This window comes from Balaenoptera physalus (assembly GCF_965194825.1).
Source record: "Balaenoptera physalus genome assembly, chromosome: 6".
Taxonomy (NCBI): Eukaryota; Metazoa; Chordata; class Mammalia; order Artiodactyla; family Balaenopteridae; genus Balaenoptera; species Balaenoptera physalus.
The window spans coordinates 40,366,696-40,394,394 of NC_138885.1; the positions used below are offsets into that span (position 1 = coordinate 40,366,696).

General features: G+C 37.5%; 1 protein-coding gene across 6 annotated transcripts in view; it reads right to left on the reverse strand.

Annotated features, from left to right (window-relative positions):
• Positions 1-27,699, reverse strand: part of ZEB2 (zinc finger E-box binding homeobox 2) — a 127,383-nt gene that overhangs the window by 2,862 nt on the left and 96,822 nt on the right. For all 6 annotated transcript variants that reach the window (XM_082464919.1, XM_082464915.1, XM_082464917.1 and 3 more), the window contains 5 exons: positions 13,556-13,744; positions 12,647-12,861; positions 9,918-10,026; positions 7,018-8,990; positions 5,456-5,636 (listed from right to left, as the gene is read on the reverse strand). In XM_082464919.1, coding sequence (XP_082321045.1) covers positions 5,456-5,636; positions 7,018-8,990; positions 9,918-10,026; positions 12,647-12,861; positions 13,556-13,744 — 2,667 coding nt within the window. The remainder of the gene's footprint in view (positions 1-5,455; positions 5,637-7,017; positions 8,991-9,917; positions 10,027-12,646; positions 12,862-13,555; positions 13,745-27,699) is intronic.

Here is a 27,699-nt window from a genome sequence, read left to right on the forward strand (position 1 = left end):
GATTCCAGGCCACAAATAGCACTGGAATGCCTTCAACACCTTCCATAGCTGCCATACTTAAAAGTTTATTTCCAAAATAGAACTACAAAAAAAAAAAATTGATCAGACTGATGCTCCAGAATTAAAGTCAGAAATGTGTCATGGAGAGCAGTATGTCTCATCATAACATACATGAAGCTATGTGCTTATATTTCCTAATACAAACCTGAATTTCAGCAAATTGAAAACCAGCATTAGTAGGTTCAAGACCATTTTCATTTGCTAAGTGACAGTAAGATTAGGAAACCATTCTACACGCCTCAGGTATTCAGTTATATGGTGATACATAATCTCAATTAGTAATCAAATATCTTTAATAATGCTACTGAATGCCTCTGGGGCATGCTACTATTTAGAAAATGCTATAGGCTGCTATATGTTATTTCATCAATGATCTTTATCTTACTGTAACGTCCAATATAAATTAAGTGATAAGACATGGTAAAGCACAACATTAGAGTAGGAAGAAGTTATTTACCTGTAAGAGGAAAAATCAGAAAGGTAGCTGTTGGTGGCTACTCATTGTTATTGGGAATAAAGAAGATTCAAGTAATCTGCTTCAAGGCAGCTTATAGTCTGAAGAAAAAAAGTGTAATGCAAACCACACAAGAACCACTCCTTAACTTTTGGAAAAGTTGTTTTGAATGAGGTAAACTAGATAACAGAGAAGAAAATTTCAATAAAGTGCCAAGAGTTTGGAAAGATAGTGTGCTTTTCCATTTCACAAGACCACCGTGTGGGAAGGTAATTTAAAAGGAAGCAGAAGTGCATTTGGGAAAAAGACAGAGGTTTTGCCTTCCAGAAAAATCTCAAGTCGCTGTATATGAATTTGCTCTCTCTTGTGTGTACTTGGACCTTTAAAAAAATGCTATCAGGAGCTAGGATAAGATGTTTCTGACAGTGGCAGTTCATTCACAGAGGCAGTGTGGTGCAGTGCTAGATAGGGAAGATGGGCTCTAGAGTCTGATTGCCTGGGTTCAAACCCATCTTTTATGACCAGCTGTGCAGTCTCAGGCATGTTAACCTCTCCAAGGATCGGGGTCTTTGTCAGTAAAAGGGAAATTATTTGGGGACCTAACTTGTAGACTGGGCATAAGGAGTAAAGGAGGCAATGTAGGTAAAGTGTTTAGCACAAGGATTGCACATAGTAAACACTCGATGAATGTTTCATATTTTTATTTGTATTTATGAATACATGTTCAATAATTTCCCAAGTCGTAAGCAAGATGCATGTATCAGGAGCAGAGTACATGGATGAAATGAATCTGAATGGAGAGAAGAGAAATTGCAGATAAGAACTTTACTGGTTCTTTAGTTGCTACAGCACACGTGGGCAGAACTGTCCTACAACCTCCCTAAATGCCTCAGCAGCTCAAGAGCACAAAAATGTCTACCAATTAGGTAACTATATGGATCAGCGTGTGAATAATTTTGAATGAACATCACAGTTGATGTGGCTTTCTCTTTTCCAAAGGAACAAAACACAGAGCAGCGTCCTGAGAGAGGAGCATTCTCAAGGACAAGTTCAAGGCCTGTTAGAAATGCCTGGGGGATGCCCACTGACCTGCAGTCTAAGATACAGATATTCGATGGTTACCAGCCATTGATTTTCAGGGAATTCCTTTGATAATAAATAATATGCTTATATTGAAATACATTAATTCTACACTATGAACTGACAACCTAAAAGGATAAAATGTTCAGCTATTATGTCATACAAAGGACAGAACTGGGGAGCAGGAGTGTTGACCTATATCTTGCACTAAATATTCTACTAATCTCCAGAAATTTCACTGGTAAGCATTTAATAAATTCAATTTAAATAGGAACTGACTTGGTCATTTATCACTTTTTAACTTGTTTGATTGGTTTACCTGATTCAAATCAAGATGTCCTGGAATTAAATTTCCACATGAACAAGATTCAGAAAAAAACATCCAAACTGATACTGAGTGAGTCAAAGCTTTTTCAGGGTAAGATATTTTTTCTCTAATATCAAGATTCATGATTCACCTGACAGCTAGAATGATAACTGAAGTTAATAAATGAAAGGTTTGTGGTATGAAAAATATTACCATGTAACTGAGAAACAAAATTGGCTGGTAATTTATTTGAAACTCTGACTTCACTCAAAAGTAGAAATATTTTTATTACTTTTCTAAAAAAAAGGGGGTTTATGAGCACCTACTGCAATGTCTCAATAGAGAAAGTACTCAATAAATGTCAGATTTAAATTTTAGTGGAATATAAGTGGGTGCTTTACAGTGCCTAACAGGAGTTTCAGATTTTTCATTTCACAGTCCTTGTTTGTGACAATTAATCCTATTGAAATCAACATTTATGTAGTGTTTCCTTCCTCTGTCCCAGTCCCGGTTCCCAGGAAAAGCAAGCAATCAATGAGCTATTGGTAAGGAGAATTAAGCATTACATCTTCGGTGTCTGCCTAGGAAATAAATTAAACAGGCCGAGGTAAAAGAGCACAGGATCTCGAGAATTAGTAGCTCATAATTTCCTTCTTAATTTAAACTATTCTATATGTTAAATTGTAGACAGATGTAACAAACACACTTTATCAATGACACATTCGTAATCAACACATAATCAAATGACCATTCAACTTCATTTCCCAACCTTAGAATCAATCAACCCAAAGATTGTTCTCACTTATAATTTTCATATTAACACATTCTCAAAGTATTACTAGTGCTTAATATAAACAAATAAAAGGCTTGTGGGGCCCAATTAGGGAAGGAAAATGAACTAAATTTCCACATATATCGTACTGATAGAAAATTCATGAAGAACTTCACTTTGATGGAACCTAATAACTGACAGTAGTAATGTCATGAGATGTTTGGTCAGGAGACCAAAAAGTTAACACACTGGAAACTTGACAAGCTGGGAAGCCAACAGGAGGATAATTAATCACATGTTTAGAGAAACCATTGGATGGTTAGCATCTTGTTGCTAGGCAATGTTTCTAGGCAGCTGATCTTCTCACATCTTAAAGGACCAGAATATTTTACCTTTTTTTAATACAGTATATTTTTCAAATTGATAATGCATATTTGTGTTTGTCAACTTTGGGGTCTCTTAACTATCTATACACCTTGACGTTTATGGACTAATTTATAAGAAATAAAGATACTGACTGGATGTCAATATGTATGACAGCCCTCACTAAAATAAAAGTTTTACACTCACCATGTAGTAAATGATAGAGTTTGCATATGGTCATATAATAAAACCAATCAGAGAGGGAAAGATGCCTTCAATGATGTGCTTATTGTAGTTGAATAATGAATACAAAATATATTTGAGGTTGATTAAGATATTAAAGTAAATTTAGGTATGAAAATATCTTTAATCTAAAATACATAAATAGGACTTGGTACTAAAGAAAACATCTATTGATAACTATCATAAAAGACAAATGTCAGGGGCTTCCCTGGTGGCGCAGTGGTTAAGAATCCACCTGCCAATGCAGGGGACGTGGGTTCGAGCCCTGGTCTGGGAGGATCCCACATGCCACGGAGCAACTAAGCCCGTGCGCCACAACTACTGAGCCTGCGCTTTAGAGCCCACGAGCCACAACTACTGAAGCCCGCGTGCCTAGAGCCTATGCTCCGCAACAGGAGAAGCCACCGCAATGAGAAGCCCGTGCACCGCAACGAAGAGTAGTCCCCGCTCGCCGCAACCAGAGAAAGCCTGCGCGCAGCAACAAAGACCCAACGCAGCCAAAAATAAAAACAAATAAATTTTAAAAAAAAGACAAATGTAAGAAAATTGTGACATTTCAAACATTGAATTTTATCATACAAGTGTAAAAACTATTGGGATTTGCTATTCAAATTAGGTTGCTTTTAAAGTATCATTAGTTGAACTTTTGAAATCATAGCAATTAGTATCAGACAATTGAAGAAAAAGAAAACTGGGTTGGTTGGAATAAGAGCGCTGTTATTAATCAACCTTGTTCTTTTTTACAAATACCCTCAACACGTAACGTTGTAGGACTCATCCAACTTTCCCCGACCCTCAGGTGATTGTGGTCACTTGTACTGCCTCCCTCACATGCCCAGTGAGGAATAAGGGAGAGTGATCAGTACAAAGGCTTCCCAAGGATGGTTTTCAGTCACTAAAAGGGGTGCTACGTATTTATACAGTCAAACTGTGACAGGAGGTATTCACATTCCCTTTTCTTCTTTTTTCTTTTTCTTTTTTGCCTCTTCATTACTTTTCCCCAAAGAGCATTAATGTTAGGTTAATTTTTTCCACTATATTAAAAACATTTTTTCAAGGCTCATTTTATTTTATTTTTTTGGCTGTGCTGTGACGTATGTGGGATCCTAGTGCCCTGACCAGGGATCGAACCCATGCCCCTGCATTGGAAGGGCGGAGTCTTAAGCACTGGACCGCCAGGGAAGTCCCTATATTAAAATGTTTGATACTAGACATCTTGGTTAAAATGAGAATTTTCCTATAATTTCCGCCCATCAGTATTTTGGTCGTGATCCTACATTCTTTCTTTTCCCACTTAGGGCCAGTACAGCATGCCAAATTTCTACTGGAGAAAAGCTGGAGATGGGTTAAGAACAGGGATGAAGCCGAGTTACTCTGTGGTTAAGGTTGAAGGAGGGGGAGGGAGGGAACACAGGCGCAGCTCCAGCACGCAGTTGCAGATCAGATCTTGGATTGTGGGAACTAATATTGCTTCACCTTATGGCACTTCAGCTTTCTTTTGAAAAATTAACCCATTACTTCTCTCCTTATGGGGAAGAATCAGGCTGCTATCTTGTCAACGCTTCCTAATGAGGAATGCATGAATTGGAAAGAAACTATTTAAATTTAGAAAGTTGTATTTTAGTCTTCCAAATATTAGTAATTTCAGTAGCTCATTTGGCCTATTATCCACTTTTTGTCTTTTCTTTCACAGTCCTAACACTTTTAGTTTATTCAAAACATGGCCAATTTATGAAAACCAAACAGTATCACCCCCAAATCATGGCTTCCTTGATGTTTTGATGATGAAACGAATACAGCATTGACTGAATTTTTTATTGTTAAATTTTTCCATATACAGGTTCATCACAGCTTAAGAATTTGAAGATATTTTCAATAGCTGGCTTGTGTCATGTCATTTCATTGCCCTGGCCATTTAAATATATCTTTGACATGATTTGTGAATTTGGTGTAAGACTAACTCAAAAAATATAAGACAAGCACACTGATAAACACATGAATGATCCAATAAACAGGCAATGAAAAAGTCCTACTGAGCTAGGCAAAAGCATTATTTCTTCCTTGTTGAAGGTATCAGCATATGCTACATCTTATGTTGCACAAGTGTACTCATTAAATATTATGAAATGTACAGCAGGCCGGGAAGCTCTAACTAGCTAGTCAAAGTCACTCATACCTGTGTGTTCATATTTATGTCGCAGAAGGGAACTGCTTTTCTGGAATGTCTTGTCACATAAGTCACATGCATACATGCCACTCTCTGTCTTCTTGATCTTCTTTCGAGACAGACAGGAGTCGGAGTCTGTCATGTCATCTAGGCCTGACATGTAGTCTTGTGCTCCATCAAGCAATTCTCCCTGTGATATAATCACATAGTTCAACACAGTTGCTTCTCTTTGTGTTTGTACCAAACAACTTCGCATCGGCTGACATTTGGAGAACCTCAGAGGTGCTCGCGACGAATCGATCTAGTTTTTAAAAACTATTACTTTCCACAAACAATATATGAGGTTTCACATTTCAACAAAAATATAAACCTTCTCTGCCCTAGGTGGTAGAGCTTGCTGTTCTTCAGAGATAGAAAATGGTCAACTCTGAAGGTGAGAAAAATATAAACTCCCCCAAATCCCTGAATTTTCTTCCTATCAGGAAATATCTGTGAGTGAGAATTAAACATCAGAATTTGTGTATTTTCCAGTGTGCTTAACTTTAGGAATGATCCGTAGCTGCGGAAACCCCATTTTAATTGAATTTTATATTTAGGTACAAAATGTTATTATTATGCAATCTATTTAAATGTATGTCTACCAACTAAAGCCCTCAAGCTATATTTTTATATTTAATTTTCTAATTTGAAATAGGGAATATTAATAACACTTTTTTATCAATGTTCTATCTATGTTAAAACAGCCTTCAGCACTGAGCAATAATGAATGTGGATCAGTAAATTATTAAATTTCTTGATATTTATTTTGTCTTGATCCAAAGGAGTGCAAAATTGCATGATAACATACATTTCCATTTGCTAGCCCACAGTTCGGTTTTCTTAGACTACGTTTGCACTAATTAATACTAGAGAAGATTAAATAGGCTTAAATACATTTACAAAGAGGGCAGATGTACTGTAAATTGGAATACCGGAACAGCTGTTACAGAGGTGCACTGCTACTTACGCTCCTATTTTGCAAACAGGGATTATACTCCATGATGTTAGAACATACCTGCTTTTGTATTTGAAAAACCATAAATTATTTACTAGCTTGAAACCTACAAAGGAAATCATGTGGCATGTACAAGATATTTTAAAAATGCTCTTCCAAATAAAGTATAAAATGAAGTGCACATCAAATTTATACATGCGTTATTGCAAATTGTGAGCGTCTCTAAAAGTATGTGACTGTCATAAATGTTAACTTTTAGCATCTATGTAAATCCTACCAAATATTCATATCAATGTATAATTCTGAAAGCAGATGGATCAATCCAAATAAATCTCAAAAATAAATATTAAGTTCTTTCTCTTTCTTAAGGCAAAAGTGCTTACGTAGCACAGTGTTCCACTGTTTCTCCATTTATTTGTGTAGCTCACTCAGTTTTAGATTCAAGTTCAAACCCACTCTTCTATTTCTGTGGAGGACACAGCACTAGATTTTTTTCACTAAGATTTTTTTCCTACATACACATAAACGATATAATTTTCACCTCCTCTCTCTCAAGCAAAACGATATGTCTCATTACCTGAAATCCTGGTTTTCGCTGGTACTTTCTCCTTTGCTGCATATCAGCAAAAGTAGCTGCTCCAGTTGGGTAAGTATAGGCCATATGTGGTAGAAAGCTCATCTGATCCAGTCCTGGGTATGGTCGTAGCCCGGGGATACTAGTCTGGACTGGTGGCATGAAAGTGGCAGGAGGAAATGCACTTTGTGGAGGAAGAGCTGTGTATAGAGGTTTGGCACTAAATGGGTTCATGCCGAACACTGGGTTAGCGCTTTTGTTGTCCAGATTATTTGAATTTGAAAACTCCTTCTTGATAAACGTCAAGTTCAGAGGCTCATCTGAGTTTTCAGATGACGAAGAAACACTGTTGTGGTCTAAATTTATGCTGCCAACTTTTGTTTTGTTCTTTGTGGCTATAATACTTTTGGGTTCTTTCATCTGTTTTGGTAATGACAAGTCCAAAGGCTCAGCCTGGAGCTCCTCAGAAGAGAAGCTGTTTGGAGTGTAAGAACTACTGTGGGAGTTTTTAGAAGATGTGGAGGAAAGATTTAAGGGAGAAGGAGTATTACTCCTTGAGTGGTCCAATTTTTCAACTGGTTTAATATTGGTAAAATGGGAAGGTTTAGTTAGCCTGAGAGGAGGATCACAATTCGTAACACTGTTGTGGAGTTCTGCTATAGACGGTGACGTTATGGAGTCCATAGGCTTTACGGGAGACCTGGGTAATAAAGAGTCTTTTGTGGGAGGATTACTGTTGGGAACTAACGGCTTGGAGTTCCTTTCCAGTGATGGTGACCTGGAATTTGAGTACTGGTAGACTTTTCGTTGCTCAAACCATTCCTTCACAAATTCCTGAGGAAGGCCCACAGCAATAGAAATTTTCAGCAGTTCATCAGAGTTGGGCTCCATGTTCATAGCATAATATGCTTTAAGTACAGACATGTGGTCCTTGTACGGGTTAATGGGGCTTGTCATTCCTTTCTCAGAAAGTACAGATGACAAGAGGAGGGCTTTATTATCAACAAAAACTCCGGCTTTGTTGGGGACTATGTTTTCATGGGGTTGTAGGACTGCCTTGATCTCTTCATTCATCTTACAAAGGTAACGTTCATGCTGATGCAAAGGAATGGGGCCAGGAAAACTTTCTTTACAGAACTGGCAGGAGAATGGAGTGGATATGTTGTGGTTTTCAATCATTTTGTCATCAGTGACCAAATCTATTAAAGTACGTAGCTTCTCTTTCTTTATGTTACTGATCTGTCTCCTTGAGTCAGTAGTCAAGCTCTGGAGGCAAGCTTTGGCTTCATTGACTTTTTCTAACGTGTAGTCGATAATACTTTTAGTGGCACCATTATGACTCACTACTGGAAGACCTACGGGTGGAATATTAGGAGAAGTAACTCCTTGTTCCTCAGGTTGAGAGCATGGATCCTTCATGTGATAACCTTTCAACTTGGAAATTTCTTCAGCCTTGCAGTCCATTTTTTGCCTGGAAACTGTGTTGTCCACAATCTGTAGAACCTTTTGTACCTCGCTTAAATTACTATTCATTGTGTGAAATCCGAGTAAAGGGGCTTCCATCCCTACACCTAAGTGCTGCATCGGACTCTGAGCAGACGGATGAACTCCTAAAGGGCTGGTGGCTCCAAGTGCACCATTCATAAAGGGACTAGTGCCGCTAAACCCGTGTGTGGCCATAAGAACTTTATTATAGTCATTGAAGTCTAGTGGTTCTGTTTTAATTTTAAGTAAGCCTGTTGGTTCAGACATACTAAGTGGTTTTCCATTCTCCAATTTGTTTCTTAACTGGGTAATGGCTGAATTAGTAGGAGAAGAAGAAACAGAATTAGGGGAAGAACCCGTCTTGATATTGTTTCTCATCCGGCCATTTACAGAGATTAAGCCAATACATTTCTTGCTGCTGATGTGTGAACTGTAGGAACCAGAATGGGAGAAACGTTTCTTGCAGTTGGGGCACTCGTACGGTTTTTCACCTAAAATGACAATTAAAATTGACGTTACATTTTTTTGATTGGGTAACGACTGCAGTTGTCTACCAAGGCAAGAATCTGTGCAACCAAAGGAAAGGAACACAATAGGGCACCTCTACGTTCTTGGTGGTTAGATTAGGATTATGTGGCTATCACTGTTTCAGGGCTTTATCTACCCTGGAAGGACATAATTCAAGATGTTAGCAGTGGAAGGTGAGGGCTATCTGTGCCTTTTTCAGCCAAGATCCCAAATCTGGTCTTGCCATCGGCGGCCTCCTATTTAAACAGAGTGTCAGATTAATGTGTGGTCAATAGCACAATAAAGATGTCACAGTATTCAAAGGGAAGTGCAGCCATGGCTTTAATCAACTCTGTGAAGATTCCATTGATTCTACCAATCCAACTAGTCCTTTGAATAGCATCCAATTTGGTAATAAAATGCTTGGCAGAGCTATCAAAATAGTTATAAAGAAGAAATCTCAGTGGTAGGTTGTTGTTCTGTAATACACAGCTCTCAGGAATCAAGGAACACTTATCATACAAAAGCTCTTTTCCAAAATTCTCCCACATTCTTCTTTCAAGGTTGGGTATCAAAAATGAATATCCTTCAGAATTTGCCAGCTGAGTTTCTTCAGGTCAAAACATTTAATCTGTAGAAGAGTTTTTAAAAGGGCAAAAAGGAGCCTCTAGATTTCACAATAAACCAAAGCATTTGCAATTTTCAAGAAGTATAAGCACTCCTCTTCTTATTAGCAGTGCTACTGGTGGTACCATAAGTCTCACGATGACAAAGCAGGTGCACACAGCTTATGACATAAATGGATAGATCCAAAAAACTACATACAGGATTGTGTAAATTTTACACAATCTTTAAAAATGCCCCTAATGAAACAAAATGCAAATGTAAGCACCAGCCCCTCTGCTACTCACCACTGTGAATTCGCAGGTGTTCTTTCAGATGGTGTTTATATTTGAAGGCCTTGCCGCACTCTGTGCATTTGAACTTGCGATTACCTGCTCCTTGGGTCAGCATTTGGTGCTATAAAAGGAGGAAGACTGACATCAGTTTTGTGCAGGAGGAACAAAGGAAATTTGTTACAAATATTTTTAAAAGGCCTCTATTTTCAGACAGGCCAAAAGGTTTGAGTGCATGTTTATTTATTTGCCCAGTCTTTCAGAGTTGCAATAAAAGTGATAATGTTGGCAATAAAATTGGAACAAATAAAAAAAAAGTGCTTTCACATGCGCATCCAACACTTGCTTTAGGATTATCTCTGTAGTCTCTTTTCCAGAATGTTTCTTTGAGCCGTTAGAGATGAGAAAGCATCATTGCAAAGATGTTTGTGGTTCTCTGTGTTTACTGCAAATTCTAAAATCTGAAGATTCCCTATTGGAATGCAACTGTTTTGTCAAGGAAAAAAATTAATATTATCCTCAAAATCCTAGTCTCCCAAAAAAACTCCCCACACAAATAACTCATTTTATCGTATTTTCTGTATTGAGGTAAAAGTATATCTTATAATGAAGCAATACCAATTTTAAAGGAGGAGAAAAAGCCCCACACACATAAATTAAAAAATCCTTGACTATAACTCTTTCATTACATGATAAGCATGTTTAAATACCCCATTCACTGTGCTAGTAGCAAATATAAACTCTGTTTTTCCTGAGATGTTGCATGTAAGATCTGATTCATTATCAAATGTAACAGACAACATCTTGGGTTAGAGCTGCTTGAGCAGTTTTATCACAGGCCAGTAGGAAAGACTTCACCGACTTGTCATTTTCCTTTTTAGTAGTGTGCTAGGGAGTAGGGATGAAAAAGAAAAAAAGTTTGCTGAAAAGACAAGTTAAAAGCAGCAAAGATATAATCAAACACAGCTGACCTTTTTGAACAAGGGAACAAAAGAACTGTGACTTAGAATTCTGAAAAAAAAAAGAAAAAAGAAAAGAAAGAAATACAGTCATCCACTCTGGATGCTCAAGGTAGGAGGCCAGCCTTTTTCAAGCAGCAATGACACAAAAGCCTTTTGCAAAAAGACAGCACAGAAACGGTATGACAACTGCTAGGGTGTGCTGAATCTTCCCACATTCCTAGTGAGACAGATGGTGTTACATGGGACACAGGGAGGTTTGTTCAAACAGCAGCAACCTTCAAAGATCAAGCAGAGCCCAGCCCGCCGAGCGCCATTGAGGGACCAGCGCTCATATGTTGCTGAGTTGCATAAACAAACAGCAACAGCTGCTTTGTCTCCCCCCACAGTCCTCAGAGGACTACTATAAACTTTAGTTGTGCCACTGTTAATATGATACAATCATTTTAATTTACTAATTGTAAATGCCATGAGCAAATGAGGGGACTTTTCAACACCAAAGCTACCATTCATAATGCGCCAACACAATCACACTTCTGCATGTGAAATTTAAAGCAGTTATGCTAGATAAATATCTAGGCTCGGTTTTTTTTTTCCTAGAGTTTTTGTGCATATAAGCAAGGGGAGAGAAACTGTTACGTAAGTGTAACTATGCAAGCATAGTTTTTATAACTGAACTTGGAAAAACATTCAGGTGACAAGTTCAATCAGATATAAATGAAATGATTTACATGAGCTGTTTTCTTAAAATAGTAAAATTCCATAATCTAGTATCATCGCCATTGCTGGATCGTGTTTGCTTATTCTCATTTTCCTTATTCAAAGAAAATAAAGCCCATGAGAAAGAAACATAAGAATTTTAGACAATATCCTGTTCGATAATTTTAAAAACAGAGATGGTGTCAAGGTTTACGGGTGATTCCAGATCTGTTGGGCCAGTTACTGGGACTTAAGGCGCACCATTTCTGTTACCATATGAACACCTCATAATATCAATCTGCAGTCAATTCTCCCAGGAGGACAGAAAGAGCAGTTTTGCTAAAACATTTAAGGGACACTATGAATCAATCCTATTCAATCATTTTAAGGATTGAAGATGCTATGCTGTTTAAGACAGAGTTTTTATTTTTAACACAAGTAAGCCGAAAGAGGCAGAGCAATTTTAACATTTAGTAACAAATATGCATATCAGGAAGGGATCATTTTTATTGCATATCCAGCATTTTAGTATTAATCCAGTTTATTTTATATAGATATGCATATATATTAGAGGCTTTTTTGATTTTCTTTAAAACACTTAATGACATTTCATAAACGAGGAGCAGCTTGTAAAAATAGTCTAAGTAATTGGAGATGTTATGTGACAAATGAAAAAAATGCACACTTCTTTTACTATGACTTAGAGCTCATATGAAAAAAATATCTAAGCAAAACTAGGTGAAAAATGGAATTAAAATTGCTGAGATGTTTAATAATGTATAATTAAAATGCTACAATTTCATTCACTTTTTGTGGAACATAAAAATGAAACTAAAGTCAAGTTAAAGTGCAAATAAAATTTCTAAATTAGAAATTAACACACTCATTCGATCGTGAACATAAGACTATTAAATCATATTAGAAGAGACCATCAAAAAATCATTTAGACCTCAATTAAAGCTATTACCATTAAAAGATCTGCATCTTCAAAATGCCATGAAAAATTAATAATGATTGCCAATCAAAGCAATATCGTTTCTCTAAGGGGTTATTATAGAAAGAAATCACTTAAAACCAACCCCCCACCTGATCTGTCCCTGGCTTGTGCGTCACCATATGCCGCTCGAGCTGGGTGCGGTAGGCAAACGTGTAGCTACACAGAGGGCAGGAAAAGTTCTCTTCATTCTTCTCGTGGCGGTACTTGATGTGCTCCTTCAGTGATGTCAAGCGCTTGTAGCCCCGGTCGCAGTAGGGGCAGGTCAGCAGTTGGGCAAAAGCATCTGGAGTTCCAGGTGGCAGGTCTGTAGCCGAGAGACGAGAGGGAGAGAAGCAGGCCAAAAGGTCAGTAAATCAATGGCAGCTAATGGGCTGACTGCCCGGGATGGTATGACAGGAATCGCTGCAATCTGCTCCACGAGAGTGCCACAGGCGCACGCGGCCTCCACGCACACCGGTCCCCTTGCACACCCAGCGCAGACTTGTCGAAATCAGCTCACACTGCGCTGGAAAATTAATTAATTACTGGCGCATTTGGGGGGAAATTTAAACCGCTGATAAATGAGGAGATTCTCTTTAGGTGACTGACAGTTCGTAGTAAACCTTTAGTCACATATGACTCAGGGAGTCACGGGGTGAAGGAGCTTTTCAGGTGTCGGTAAAGAAGAACAAAGGTTAGGGTCAGTATCTCTAAACTTTGTTGTTTTCCTCAAAAGTGAAATATTTTGGAAAGAGAGGAATCAATGTAGATATTTTTATCTCTTAGAAATAGGCTCTAATTGTTCTGGTTCTTTATTGGATGTACAGATGACACAAATTTGCTGACAAAAAAAAATTTCACAATACCCTAAAATTACAGTTCTAATCTTTGCTCATGAAATTCCATGCCTCTGCAGCTGTTCTTCAAATTTTAAGGTAAACACCCAGGCATGTAGTGCATTTGTAATTGTAACAGCTGCAGAGGTCAGCGTCGTGGCTAAAAATGAATTACAGCCTCACCATTTTCTTCCTGCCCATTGGCCTCGGGCGTGCCAAGGCGAGACAGTTCCTCAGGGGCTTCTGGGTAAATGATGGCTGTGTCACTGCGCTGAAGGTACTCTTCGATGCTGACTGCGTGGCCATCGCGTTCCTCCAGTTTTCTTTTGGCAAAGTATTCCTCAAAGTCTGCTGTGCAATTTGCATTCTTAACTGAAATGGGGAAAAGGAGAAGAAATGTCTTTTCAGGGCCTTCTTCCTAGGAGCCTCGGTCTGCCTACATCATTGTTAGTAAGACACACAGACTTGCAGAAAGATCACAAATACCTAGTTTATCTGTAGGAAGTGGTGCAGATGACCAGTTATTGATTGAATGTTTATTCTCATAATATATGCAAAAAAAGAGGACACTTGGCTTTAAGTTAAATAAGCATATTTTAGTTTCCTCTTCTTGGAATACTAGTCTGCATGCTTCACAAAGAATCAAAGACATTTTTTAATGTTTTTCAGGGAAAGTTTAAAAAAAAACAGAACTATATTCTCAGATCCATAAACATGAGAGATAATATGAACTCAAAGCTACTTTAGTAGTCTATATAAAGCTTCCTTCTCTTTTAAGAAAGGTATAATTAATTTTTTATACTCCACCACACTTAATGTTCCTAACCACGTATACATCCTGTTGCTAAATATAAGCTTTTAACCCTCCAGTCTCTGAACATCACAGACCACCAGGACTACCCAGTCCGAGAGAGATGCGAAAGGACAGATATTCCTAGGGAGATAATAATGGGACTTTGTTAAAAAATCAGGGAATGTGGGAGTTTATCTTTCCTTAAAATTTCAATGTTTAGCTCAGTATTTTAAAGCTGCTGAAAATAAAATTAAGCTCACACTGATAGAAATAAAATAAAAAGTAACAGACGGAGTTAAGGAACTGGCTATGCTGCAGTGTGATTTCGATATGATTTTTAACTTTTGTAGTCATGACTCTATTCCCATGACATGAACGATAGTTGTAAATCAACTTTAGCAACTCTTGTCCCAAGACTGTATATTAGAAACCACTAGCTATGTTTCTGAAATAAGTTGTGGCTTTAAACATCCTAAGTAGAAACTTATGCATAAGACAGTGTTGGGAAAGTGGCTGCCACATTATTGTCTACCAGAAGTAAGTGAAGAAAAGTCTTTTGCTAGTACAATTACTGGTGGGGCCCGACTTTCATAGTTTTTGAGAACAGTTAACCTTGATTCCACTATATTCTTCATCTCACCTTCTCTGTCATAAAAGATATTATAGTACTTGCCATCCTAATTCTCCCTGGCAATTTGTGGCAGGGTGTTGTTCAAGCAAGCCAGTCAATTTTTATTTTTGGCTTTCACTGTTATGAACTGTTATGAGAAGAATAGAAAGTGGAACCTTCTGTTAATCAACAAGTATTTCCTGAATGCCTGGTATGAGATAGGCATCATGCCTTGTTTTGATAAGCAAAAAACAGATCCAGCCTCATTCTTTAGGAAGCCATGAGAATGATCAATACAACTGATATTGTCTCAAAAAGTAGATATAATATTACAAACTCAAATAAGTGTTATGAAAGAAAGTTGTACGGTTGTATTACAGAAGTAACAGGGGGACCTGACGGGGACCTGATGGAGTGTGGAAGATCAGGAAAGCCTTAACTGAGAAGCACGAAGTTAACTAACTTTAGAAGCTGGGGTACAGCAGTGGTGACTGGAAAGGAAATGGAGCATCTCGGGATCTGAAAGCACATTGCTAGAGTGTGGAGAGAAAGGGGAGCAGCATGATGCAAGGGTGAAGAGGAAGGCAGGCACTAGACCCTGCCGCGTGTGCTAGCCTTGTTAAGGATTTGAGTTTTCTTCTAAGAGAAACAGGAAGCCACTGAAGGGTATTAAGCAGAGAGGATGGTTGGATGAAATTATAGATTACCTGCATTTGCATATGACAACTCTGACTACAGTATGATAGGGAATGCAGGAAGAGAAAAGTAGATTCTGGGAAACCAGTTAGGAGTCTCTTGCCATTGATTAGGCAAAAGATAAAAGTTAAAGACTTGGTGATGGAGACTATAAGAAGTGGCTGGATTTGAGAGATACTTAAAAAGTAAGATTGCTAGATTTGGAGAAAGACTGGGTGAGCCAAGGAGGGAAAGGCTAAGACCCTCCCTTAGGTTCAGGCTTTTTGAATCTGATGGATGGTAAGGGACATTCACCACACCAGGAAGCACGGGAATTCTAAAAAGATTTGAAAATATGAATGAATACATTGGATCAAATAACATAAAGCTGGGGAGAATTACACTGTGTAGACTATTAAACTAAGTGCTAACTCTCTGAATACTGTGATCTCAAGCTTTTCTCTTTTGCCACTTCAACTTCTGTTAATTTTAACAAGAGCAATGGTCTGATTCCAAGAACTGTACTTCCTTCAAATGTAGGTTTGGAATGTGGAATAGTGGATTAAGATTTTATATCTTGAAATTTTGCTTAAGCCTTTTCTTAGAAGAATATGGACACTGATTAGGATCACTTTCCCTCTGGTCTGTTCATGTTGTCATGGATGTTTTCCAAAGGATACTTATTGGTGGTGATTGTGATGGTGTCATTTAACTTGCGCCATTAAGTCACTATGGAGTATGAAGGAATTGCCAGCTTGCACAAAATATTTGTTCATCATTTTGGATCATCAAAATGACTTCAGTTCTATCAAAAGTCACCTTTTGTTTTAAGCGCAAGAAAAGATAAAGGGGACAAAACATGTGGGTCCAAGATGAACCTTTTTTGAACAACCTGACTGATCTGACCAGGGACTGACTTCTTTTTCAGCACTGTGGCAGTAGAAAGTAAGGTAATAGCAACTTTCTAAATCCAGATCTACTTGAACATTGTCAAATGTTTAAGACACAATTTATTTAAGTTTTTCAAGAACACTGTCCCACTTGAAGATCCTGAGTGTAATCTAGTAAACATGGATGGATGTACATTTAATATCATGCTAATTTTATCTTGATATTTCAGCAAATATCTGAATTATCTGGCTATCTTTGCATGAATTTTCATTTGCATATGAATGTTTCCATCAGAAATGTAATCAAATGCAAATTCAATTGGATTTGCATTAATAGCCTTTTGGCTTAAAAGGGAGGAAATTTCTGATTTTTCTGGATAGGCAAACTAAACTACACTATTGGTGTTTGGAGAAGCAATTCACTCGCTAGATCAGATCTGGCCATACTAGATTTCTATGTCAAGTGTGACAGGGACAAAAGATATCAAATCATGTGCTCTCATTAAGGATCATCTTTGTGGCCTGAGCATCGAATATATTGCCTAGAAATTAGTAGGCACTCAAGAATCATTTATGGAATGAATGTGGAATAAATTATGTCCTTAACACTGATCTTGGTGCAGAAGTCTTCTAGTAAAAGGAAGCATAAGACAAGACACCTACAGTTGAGCTAGGAACTCAGACCTACTATTCAAGTAATTGTAGAACAATTACATGATAAACTGTGTATTTGTGATCATAAATACTTGCAAGAGTTTGATAGGGCTCAGATGAGTATTCAAAAAGGGTTTCACGAAGAAACCTAATCATTTAAATCTATTAGCTCTATCAAGATTTTTTTTTTCATGTGGTATAGATATGCTATTAGTTATATATCTCAATATCTATAGTCACTTAAGTGGGCTAGAACCTAGCCTTCTATGAACTAGGTATGACCATCATGGATATAATGTGTTTTTCCCTGATGTTGCTATGGATACTAGTAATATATGGTTTTTTCTGCCCAGTACCATGACATTCTCCTTTGCCTGGGATGGCTCCCCACTGTCCCTATTGCCAAACCTTATGGTACCCAGGGAAGCTGCCATGTTGTTGCATGGTCCTGCTCCCCTAGTTACAGTGGATTAATCTGCACCTGAAGTGAAGCAATCTTAGCCCTCCATCCTCCAGGTCAAACCGTTGACTGGTCCAGTGGTAGCCAATTAATCCAACTGAGTTCAGTCAATCCCTTCCCCATGATTTTAGAACATGGTTCCAAAGAGATCACCAAGGCAGATTTATTTTTTCCAAGCGACTGCAGCTATAAGATGTAGAATGAAAGAATTGATAAATCCCATGTAGAATAAGAAGATTTATGAAGAGAGAAGATGAGCAGATATACAGAGAAAAGCAGAGACAAAATGGCAAGTCCTGACAGTACTTTTCTAGCTACACTTGTTCCTGAGGCCAAGCAGCACCTGCGTCCTTCCAGAGAGCAGAAAAATTCCCTTTCCTACTTTAGGCTATGTTGTGTCTCAATCTCCTAGACTCCAAATCGCCCTAACTGTTACAATTCTAGAACAAATGATGGAATTAAATTTTTGTTACTCTCAAAATTGTTGGGAAGGATAATGTTTTGATTCTATTTGGAAGTCTGCATTTTTGGTTTTTACAAAGATTTTGTAATACTGTATAGTGGACTCAGAGAAAATTTGCTAGAAAGTTATAAAATTCCTCACTGCATTTTTCTAGTGTAAAATAAACCTTCTTTTCTTTTTTTTTTCCTGTCCTTCTCTTCACTCCTTGGTATCCTTGGAAGAATTGCCAAAACACACTGACAAAGTATATTTGCATGGTATTTATGATCAAACCATAGCAAAAATTCACAAGAAATCTCAAGTAATTTCTTCCCATACCTTCTCCAGAGATTTTGCATTTAGTCCTAAAATTTACCCTAGTGTCTTGCAAATATCTCAACCTTCCCTAAGGTCAGGTAAACTTTCCTCTATCCATAAACAGAACTTCATTAATTAAAATGTTTCCTCATAGCCAAGTGTATTTTAATATTGTTAGGGTAAATTTCTAGGTCCCTTAAGTCAGAACAGCCTCAAATTTCTTGTAAATATGTTGGTCACGCTTAGTAATGTTGTTAATTAATAATACTTTCATATATACCCTTATGTCTATCTTAGATATTGATATTTTTGGATAGATAATGATGAATATCAATATGGACTGACTTTTCAAGTTATTGCCTAAAAACAAGCAATGTTAACATCTTTAAAGAAAACCTCTAAATAAAAGAGTTATATTGGTCTTCAAATCAGTCAGCTCCTGCTCTCCCCATAATTGACTTGGTTTAGGTATTTCTCAAAGATTCTTCATACTTTTACAAGCAGTTATATTATGATGAGACCTTGATACTTATTGCTTCTCCTTTTCTGTTTCCTTCTCTTTACTTTTATTCCCTCACCATTTATTTTCTTTATTCGTTACAAGCATGTGTTCATGTAGGAAGACAGGTGCTCTATTAACACTGGTCTATTACCCAGCATGTTTTTAACATTCACTTAAAAATTAAAGAAATATATTTGAATATTATGCTAAGCCATTTTAATAAACATCAACGTGAATAAATAATTCTTTTGGAAAAGAAAATATCTTGGAGGGTCTAGAAGAGCTGAAGTAAGTATATGTAAAAAACTGAGTAGAATCATTCATCCATCCCTTTGTTTAATAACTGTTTATCGAGTGCCTACTAGTACCAGAGAGTGTACTTGGGGACGAGGACACAAAGATATTGACTGAGAATTGTTTTCCTACTTCTATGATTCTCATATTTAGAGACAAGTACATAAAATGGTTGTTATTCTGCAATATACAGACATATAAATACATGTATATCAGGGGAATATAAATACATATATACACAGAGAGTCACACACAGAGACACACACACTTCCTCAGTCTAACATCGAAATTATGCATTTATCATATCACCTGCTTTTACTCACTTCAAATGTCAAGGCAAAGGGACCTGAAATCTAGGTAACTGTATTCATCATCTTTTTGAAAAATAGTCTCTTTCTCAACAACATTTTAGATGGTAAGAAAACACAGAAAATTATTTTTAATTTAGTCATTTGTATTAAATTTTTCAGTTTAAAGAAAGCCCATATTCAGCATTTGTTGAGGTATATAAATCCTCATGGCTACTTTGTTTAAAGTTGACTAATTAATGTAATATAGGCATTTTACCATTAAAAATGTACGTGTGCCTTTCTTTAGAAGGCTTCTGAAATACATACTGGCACCAAATATCTAAAAACAACCGTGAGGGAAGATGAGCTTTTTCTCATTACACAGCTACGTGGGCAGCCCAGCAGAGCTTCCGACTGCTACAGAGGTGTGTGTAAAGCCAGGTCAAAAGTGACAAAGTTTTCTTCTCTTCCTGGGAATTAGTACAGCTTCTGGGCCAGTCGCTCCATGCCTGCTCTGACATGGCTTTCTCCTGGGAGCACGTATTCAGTTGCCAGTGAGAGTTCCCAATGTGTAAGAGCTTCAGGAGAAAAAGTTCCAAAGGGATGGGAATCTGTAGTAGTCTGCAGGATCAAATATCTCCCTAAACAGCAGGAAGCAGCTCAGTCAGGGACAGAGTCTAATTTTAAAGTGAGATTTTTTATTAGGGGATTCTGAATATCAGATTTAGGGACTACTAACCCTTAGACAGTTTTGATTGCTATGTATTGGTACAAAGACCACGCCTTTAAAACAAAAATTCCCGTTAGATAATATGTTTATCTTTCATATACCTGTGAAACCTAAAATTTTGGAACTGGTATATTACCAAAAAGACTCAGACTATTTTATTATACTTTAGAGAGGTTTATGAAGTATGGTATTTTTGCCCAGTAATTCAGTGCTCTTTCATATGCTTTCTGTAGACATACGACACCTAAGGATGCTCTAGGGCGGTAGTTTTCAAAATGTGGTCCGCAGGCCAGCAGCGTCGGTATTACCTGGGAACTTGTTCAAAATGCAAATTCTTGGGGTCCACCCTAAATGGACGGAATCAGCAATCTGTGTTTTAACAAGCCCTTTAGGGGATTCTGATACACGCCCAGTTAAAGAATCACTACTCTGGGAATACAATTCTCTGTCTCCCCTGGCTAAATAAGGCATTCAGTAACGTGGTTATGGGAAACAGCACAGAATTACTTCCATGTCAGGGAGCCTTTCTGATGATTTCAACCTGAGTTCATACCCTCCTTCTACAGAATATCATCTGCATATCTCAATTGCTGAATTTATCACATCACATTATAATCTTTCGTTTACATGCCCATGAGCTGATAGAGGCATGGAGGGTCTTATTCACCTTTGTATCCCAGTGCCTAGGGCAGTGTCAGGCACACAGCTAGTGCTCACTAACTGAATGATTAGACCAGGTTTAAAATTATTAGACTACTCATTTTGGCTCAGCTACTTATGTTTTTTAATCTCAATATCTTCTTCTGTAAAATGAGCTAGTATATGCTTTCTAGGGAATCTTCGAAGTTTCAGAATTGCATCATTTCAATTAATTCTTTGCCCTAATCAATTTGCTTTTTTATTCACTGGCTAGGCCTAGAGAGTTTTATCTGTATTCTTTTCAATTAAAAACTCAAAGCAACACAGTTTTCTGATGGAGGACCCATATACACAGATTAAGAAAAAATATTTCGGAGGTGCCTGGAAACCACAGACAGTATCACAAGGAAAACAGTGCTTATTAAATATTTGCTGAACGAATGAAGGAGACACTCAAGAAGCTTGGGATATCAGTTATTTCTTGTGGGAACTCTTGCTGTGAAGTGGAGATAGCTGTTCCTAACTGCAAACAAAGCTCATAAAACCGCAGCATTCATTCGCCAGGAAGTAACAGGCTGTTCTCGGTGTACACTGATTATAGTCTGAAAATGACCCTCCTGTCTAACCTGCCAAGTGCTACTTCTGTCTTTCTCTCCTCAGAACGTATCTCTTTCTATATGTTCTTTTTAGAAACTCATTGTATGAAATTAACTAAAAAAATTTAAAATGATAATATGCATGACAGATCTGACTGGAGGACAAAACTCTTCCAACATATAAAAATGTGACTGATACTATACACAAGAAGAAAATGACATGCTTTATAATAGCAGGACTCTCTCCTTGTTAAGTATTTAGGTACAAACTGAATTATCTGATAAGCTGATCTTGCACAATTGATTAACACTGTACATCCAACTCAACTCTTGCTGAGAAATACCTTATGATAAAATTTGTGTGGCTTCTGTTACCCATAGAAGAAAGCTAGCTGTATTAAAAATTTTAACTTAAACTCCATGTAAGAGCAATAAGAGGAATTGGAAGTTATAAACCAAGAAGACAACAAAGGTACAAAAACGTTCTTACTCTTTTCTCCACTTTCTTCTATACTAATGATATGACACACAAAATTCATGCTTAAAGAGGCTTAACCGACTGCTAGCCTGCTAACCTTAGCACTCCTGTTACCAATTTGGGGGAGTTATACCTTGTATCACGGTGTTTCTGGCTCAAACAAGATTTTCAATCTAGGTCTAGATCTTTACCTGGGATTCAGTTGCTTCCGAGATGCTGCCAAGGGATCCTGTACACTTGAACAGAATTGGTGTTTATATGTGGTACTTCAGGTGGGGAACCCCTGATCCCACCTCTTCCCATCGCGCTCATACTCAGAGATTATCTTAACACCTTTTGTGAGGTAGAAGCAGGACTGTCTACACAATTTGCCAGGCTCAGTGCAAAATGGCGGCAGTAGAGCATCAAACCAAGGGCAAGGCCCTTCCAGTGCAGGCCCCTGTGTGACTGCAGGTCGCACACCCAGGATCCTGGTCTTGGGTCTAGGATCATGAGGCAGGGGCCCGGAGAACCTCCCCCTCTCATGGCAACTCGCACAGCCCATGCTTCTTGTTTCCTTTGTTCACGCTTCCCAGTAAAATCTCATTAGAAGAAAGGGTAGGGTGGGTGGAGTCCAAAATTTCTAGTCTAATGTCCTCACTTAACAGACGATACAACTAAGGTACAGTGAAGCTAATGATTCATAGAACATTACACAAATAATTTCTGGTAGGGCTGGATGGGGAATTCACGTATCCTGACTCTTCACCCGTTACTCTGTACACTATATCATAATGAGTCCATATGAGAGAAAGACAGAGAGAGAGACAACGCCATATTTTTAGTTTTTCTTCTTGCCTAACTGATTGGATATAATCTGAATAGGTCCTAGATGCTGCAATGATTGCTCTGACATTGTAAGTAGCTCTAAACAACAACATTATAACATCGTAAAATTAATAGGGAGAAAGGCAATGTAAATGCCAACTTCAATGTAAATAAAATATCATATTTTAAACTTTTTTTTCTCTATTTTTCTTTTCACGTCCTTGCTCTTCTGAATGCTATGCACTTGTTTTATTTTTTGACTGAGTGACCTGCACCTAAGTCTACTGGGGTAAAATGGAAAACATCACGGAAGTTCTTCAAATGCTCCACTTATGATGCCTATTTAAAATTTCCATTTAATATTTAGGGATTGTATTTTTCTCATTTTGATATTTCCTAATTTTAATCATGTTGCAAAAGGCACTCAAATCAAAAATAACTTTATGAAACATCTTGCAAAGGAAGAATTTATACTAACTACTATGGTTTTAGTAAATAAAAAAAATGTCTTAAGCTTAATTTAGGACTAGAGACCAAGAAACACTTTATTCACGGTTCATTTTGCTTTCGCATTTCACATATTACTTGTTTATCCCCCCAGATGCTTAATGATGTCCTCCTACATGAGTTCCACTTCTTCAGATTAAATGAAACTGTGTCATCTCTTGATAATATTCCATCCCTCACAGACCCTTCCAGCAGAGCCATTCCCACCTTCATGTGTCTTAACACGCAGAGCGACACACAGATGGGTCAAAAAACTCCTTCATTCATACCCCCATTTCAAACCAGAGTGCCTATTTTATTAATTTGTTCATCATTTCTTTGTTTATTCATTTATGCTTTGTTTCAACAAGCAACCTGTTTATCAACCATCGAGGCTGTATAAACACTGCACCTACCGACGGGAAACATGGGGAAGAGTAAACTTAACCTTGACCCTCAAAAAGCCTCCAATCTGTAATTTTTTGAAGTCTATGTCATCCATTTTCACCATCATGTCTTAGGACACAACCTATACAGCTCAAGTAAAATGACACTTATCCCATGAATATGTTTACCCCAGGCTGTCATTATTGTAATTCTGGGAAATTTCATTACTCAAAAGATAGTCCGTGCAGAATCCTGGCTGCGTGGTGCTCTAATTTTCTCTAGTCCAACAACAGGGATGGCCACCCACCCCTTGGTATGGCTAACCCTGGGACAATGCCATCTCTCTGAGCGAAACTTGGCACTTTCACTCTCTGATTTCAGAGAGTCGCCCCTGAAAGGCGACAGGCGACAGTCACCTGTCGTCCCACCCCATCATTCAGTTCCTCATCCCCTGAAACAGGTACTTCATTGTGATAATCAGGCCCTGACAAGTCCCTCAGGCCATTTCACCCATTCTGATTTTGCTTGCCTCAGTTCACCTTGAAGCTGGAAATCACTTCCATTCCCGCCCCTTGTTCTTGTGTCATTCTGGCCTTGCCAAACTAAAATCCAGCCCAATTTCTCCGTTCCTAGAATATAAAAAATGTTTAAAGAAACGTAAATAATTGCGTAGCCTTGTTTCTGTCTATGTTATCAAAATAGGATACTCTTTCATGATGATAATTGAATCTCCATACATTGTCCACAGCAATTACTCTAAATTTCCATTCCTGAAGATTCCAACCCTACTCCCATTCCCATACTGTCAATTGATGATATCTTTTCCTACTTACTTCAAAGAGTGCAACTTAAATGATATGAATTCCATCAACTACCTAAAATTCAACCGAAATTTCTCTACAACAATTCTCTTTCTTCTTTTGATCTTATTGCTAAAAAAGATGTGTCTCTGCCCACAGCCAAGGCTACCATCCAAAGCTATTCCCTCACAACTCTTCTGATAACCTACTCCATCTTTCGCCTCATCTCCTTTTACATTTTCAGCCATTTTCGCTGTCTCTCTTTTTGCACAGAGGCATGTTCAACAAGCCTTTGTCCTGGAGAAAACCTTCTCTGAAATGTGCAGTCTCTTAAGTCACCTCCCTATTTTCATGTCTCTAATGTTTGACACTACTCTCTGTCAGAAACCCTCTGCAATACTGAAAACTTCTCACTTGAAACTACATAGCTTTCCGTATTTCAAATAAAACATCTTAATCCATGTATTGTTAGAATCATTACTGATAATAATAATAATAGCTAGCAACAATTGAACATGTATTATGCCTAAAATTGCGCTAAACGTTATACACACATTTCTTATTCATCTTCCATTGTTTTATTTACCCAAGTGAATGTAAGTCATTAATGACAGTGAGTGTTCACTGTATCTTTCATGATGCCTAAAAAAATGCCTTGTACTTAGTAGGGTCTCCCAAATTGACTATGGATCTGAATAGCTAATGAAGCTATAATTATTTATTTGTAACTTTTGCCTTCATGTCATTGTGATTTTTGTCTTTCCTAATGGCATCATAAGACTTTGAATTCCTTAAGGATAGGACTATATCTTCTATTTCCTTTGTTTCTTGAACCTCAGTTCCAATTCTGCACACAACAAATACTATGAAAAGAACGAATGGAAATATCTTAGTGGTTGTAAACAAGTGACAAATATTATTTGTTTATTTGATTGTTATACAGGACAGAAGGAAAAAAAGATATGATTTCTGATGCTAGTCAGTGATCAAGTGAAGGAAAAATCTTTGACAGCTTTCAACATCCTTATACACAAACATTATAAATACTACTAAATCCTCTTCTACATTTAAAAAAAAGGTGCTAGATAAAGATGACGAGAGATAGAAAACTAAGCTATTCCTTCTTAATCTTTCTATTTTAACTTCAAATGCAACCTCAGAGCAGTGAAAAGAAATGTGTCCTACAACTTGTCTGGGTAGTTTTCCAAGATGTCAAAGGAATTTAATTGGCCAAGGTTCTCAGAATCGACTGGTTAGTCCTTCCATTACAAATTTGTTAAATATTGTATTTTGGTATTCTAGAGAAGTTAATGAGGAGCCAGTACAAAGGGAGGAAATAGTTCAGAATGCATTTATTTCTTAATGAATAGAAATGGGTAAGCTTACTTGCAGATGCAAACAAACCAGAAAAATAACCAAGAGAGGGTGAGAATCTAGTATATGTTAGGCATTGTACTTGGTCCTTTAAAAATGATTAAATACCATTTAATCGCTACAGTCAGACTCTGTAAACAGGGAATCATTATTTCCACTTTACTGATGTAGAATGAAGGCTTATTCTATACTCAAGTTCATGTAACTAGTAACTGGTAGAGACAAAATTCAAATGTAGTTTATCTGACTCTAGAATCTAGAGCATCCCAAAACAACTTTTGCCTTTTTATCTGTAAAAGCGCTTATATATTATTCCTAAAATATTGGAAGCATGTTTAATGACTATTAGTTACAGTCAGTACAGTTAGTTCTTGGACAATAATTTTCTTGTGTTATATAAGATTCAGAACTGAGACCTCAACTGGCCTTACCCAGTTCTTAGACGTAAGGTGTTTTCCTCTTCCCGGCAAAGGAAGCAAAGATGCAGGTGGTTATTAATAGCCCTTTAAAACAAGAGTGCTAGATTGTTTGAGTAAAGGTAACTCTCACACAGTCAAAGAGGAAAACATCAGGGGCTTATTTAGGTCTTGATATGCACGTGGAAACACATTAATGCTAATGATCACCGTGCACCTAAGATAGATCCTTGTTACTACTAGCATGTAGGCAAACTCATGTTTATAATGCTCCCAAGTTTTTCCATTTCTCTAATCTTCTTAGAAAATACCTTTTAAAACACACTCTTAAAAATTCTACATAATAATTTCATTCTGATTTTGAACCTGATTAATATCTGGAAGATGTAAAGTTCTTTGTGAAAAGGTGTTCTTTACGTGTTAAAGCATACATTTAAAAAATTTTAAAACATCAAAACCAATGTAGAAACATTAAATGCAATGTAGAAAGTTATTACTATAAATCAGGTTTTTCAATGCTTTATATGCTGTAGATCAATTTTGCTATGCTGCTAATCTAACTTTGCTGTAAAAAAGTAATGATAGTCTGTTTTTCTTTGCCTTTAACAAGTAGATTTCAGAGACTTAAATCCTGGTTTCACTCTCTGAAGATACTGGACTTAACCCCCTTCACAGGGAACGTTTTCACCTATTGTGACTTCCTTTCTCAGAGTCCATTTCTTCTCCACCTAATATTTGTTCATTCACTCATTCGCTCATTCATTCATTCATTTTACCAGTCATAATGCATACCATGTGTGTTCACTGCTGTACTGGGCACTTTGAGGCAAACAGGGACTAGCCCTTTTATTAAAGCAAATATTTTGGGGGCACATACTAAGGTCATACTAATTTACCCCCATTTCATAGCTCAAGAAACTGCTTGTCTCCATGAAATTAACTAGGTGAAATATATGCAAACAACATAAAGAGGAACAATTCAACATGCTAAAATTAGTGGTGTGCACCTGAGGGCTGTGGGATTTCAGACAAGGAAGAGATAGATATATGTGGTTTGGGGGTGTTCAAGGATGACCACATTAAGGAAATGGGAGGTGAGCTAGCCTTGAAGAACAGAAAGGTGTGTAGAATTTGGATAATTGGAGGAAAGGGAGTGAGAGATTAGGGTCTCAAGGGATAGCATGGGCAGAGATTCAGAGGTTGGTATAAATGTGATTCTTTTTTGATATTACCAAGGGATTTGGTCTGACAAGAATGCAACACTGTTGGTATGAAATGGATGGCACTCAATACCTGTCTGAAGAATGTGGATTTTGTCTTATAGGTACTGAGGGACAATTAAAGATTCTAAGAAGGGAATTTGGACCATGAGAAAAGGGTTATAGGAAGAATGTGGACAGACTAAATAGAGGAGGGCATGAAGGGTAGAGACCAGTCAAATGTAACTGAGTCTTTCTCATTTGGGGGACTGGAATAATGGGAGACGAAAATGTCTGATTGATTATTTCAGGTCAGCTGTCAAAAGACTGTCAACCCAGAAATGTGAAAGGAAAGTTCAAGTGCTGTTTGTCTCTCATTTCTTCAAAAACTCTTTCTGACTCAGGGCCATTCTAGGGTCTGTGGTGAGAAAGTGACCAAAATCCCATATCATTCCTGCCCTCAAGTAGCTTACAATCTAGTGGAGAG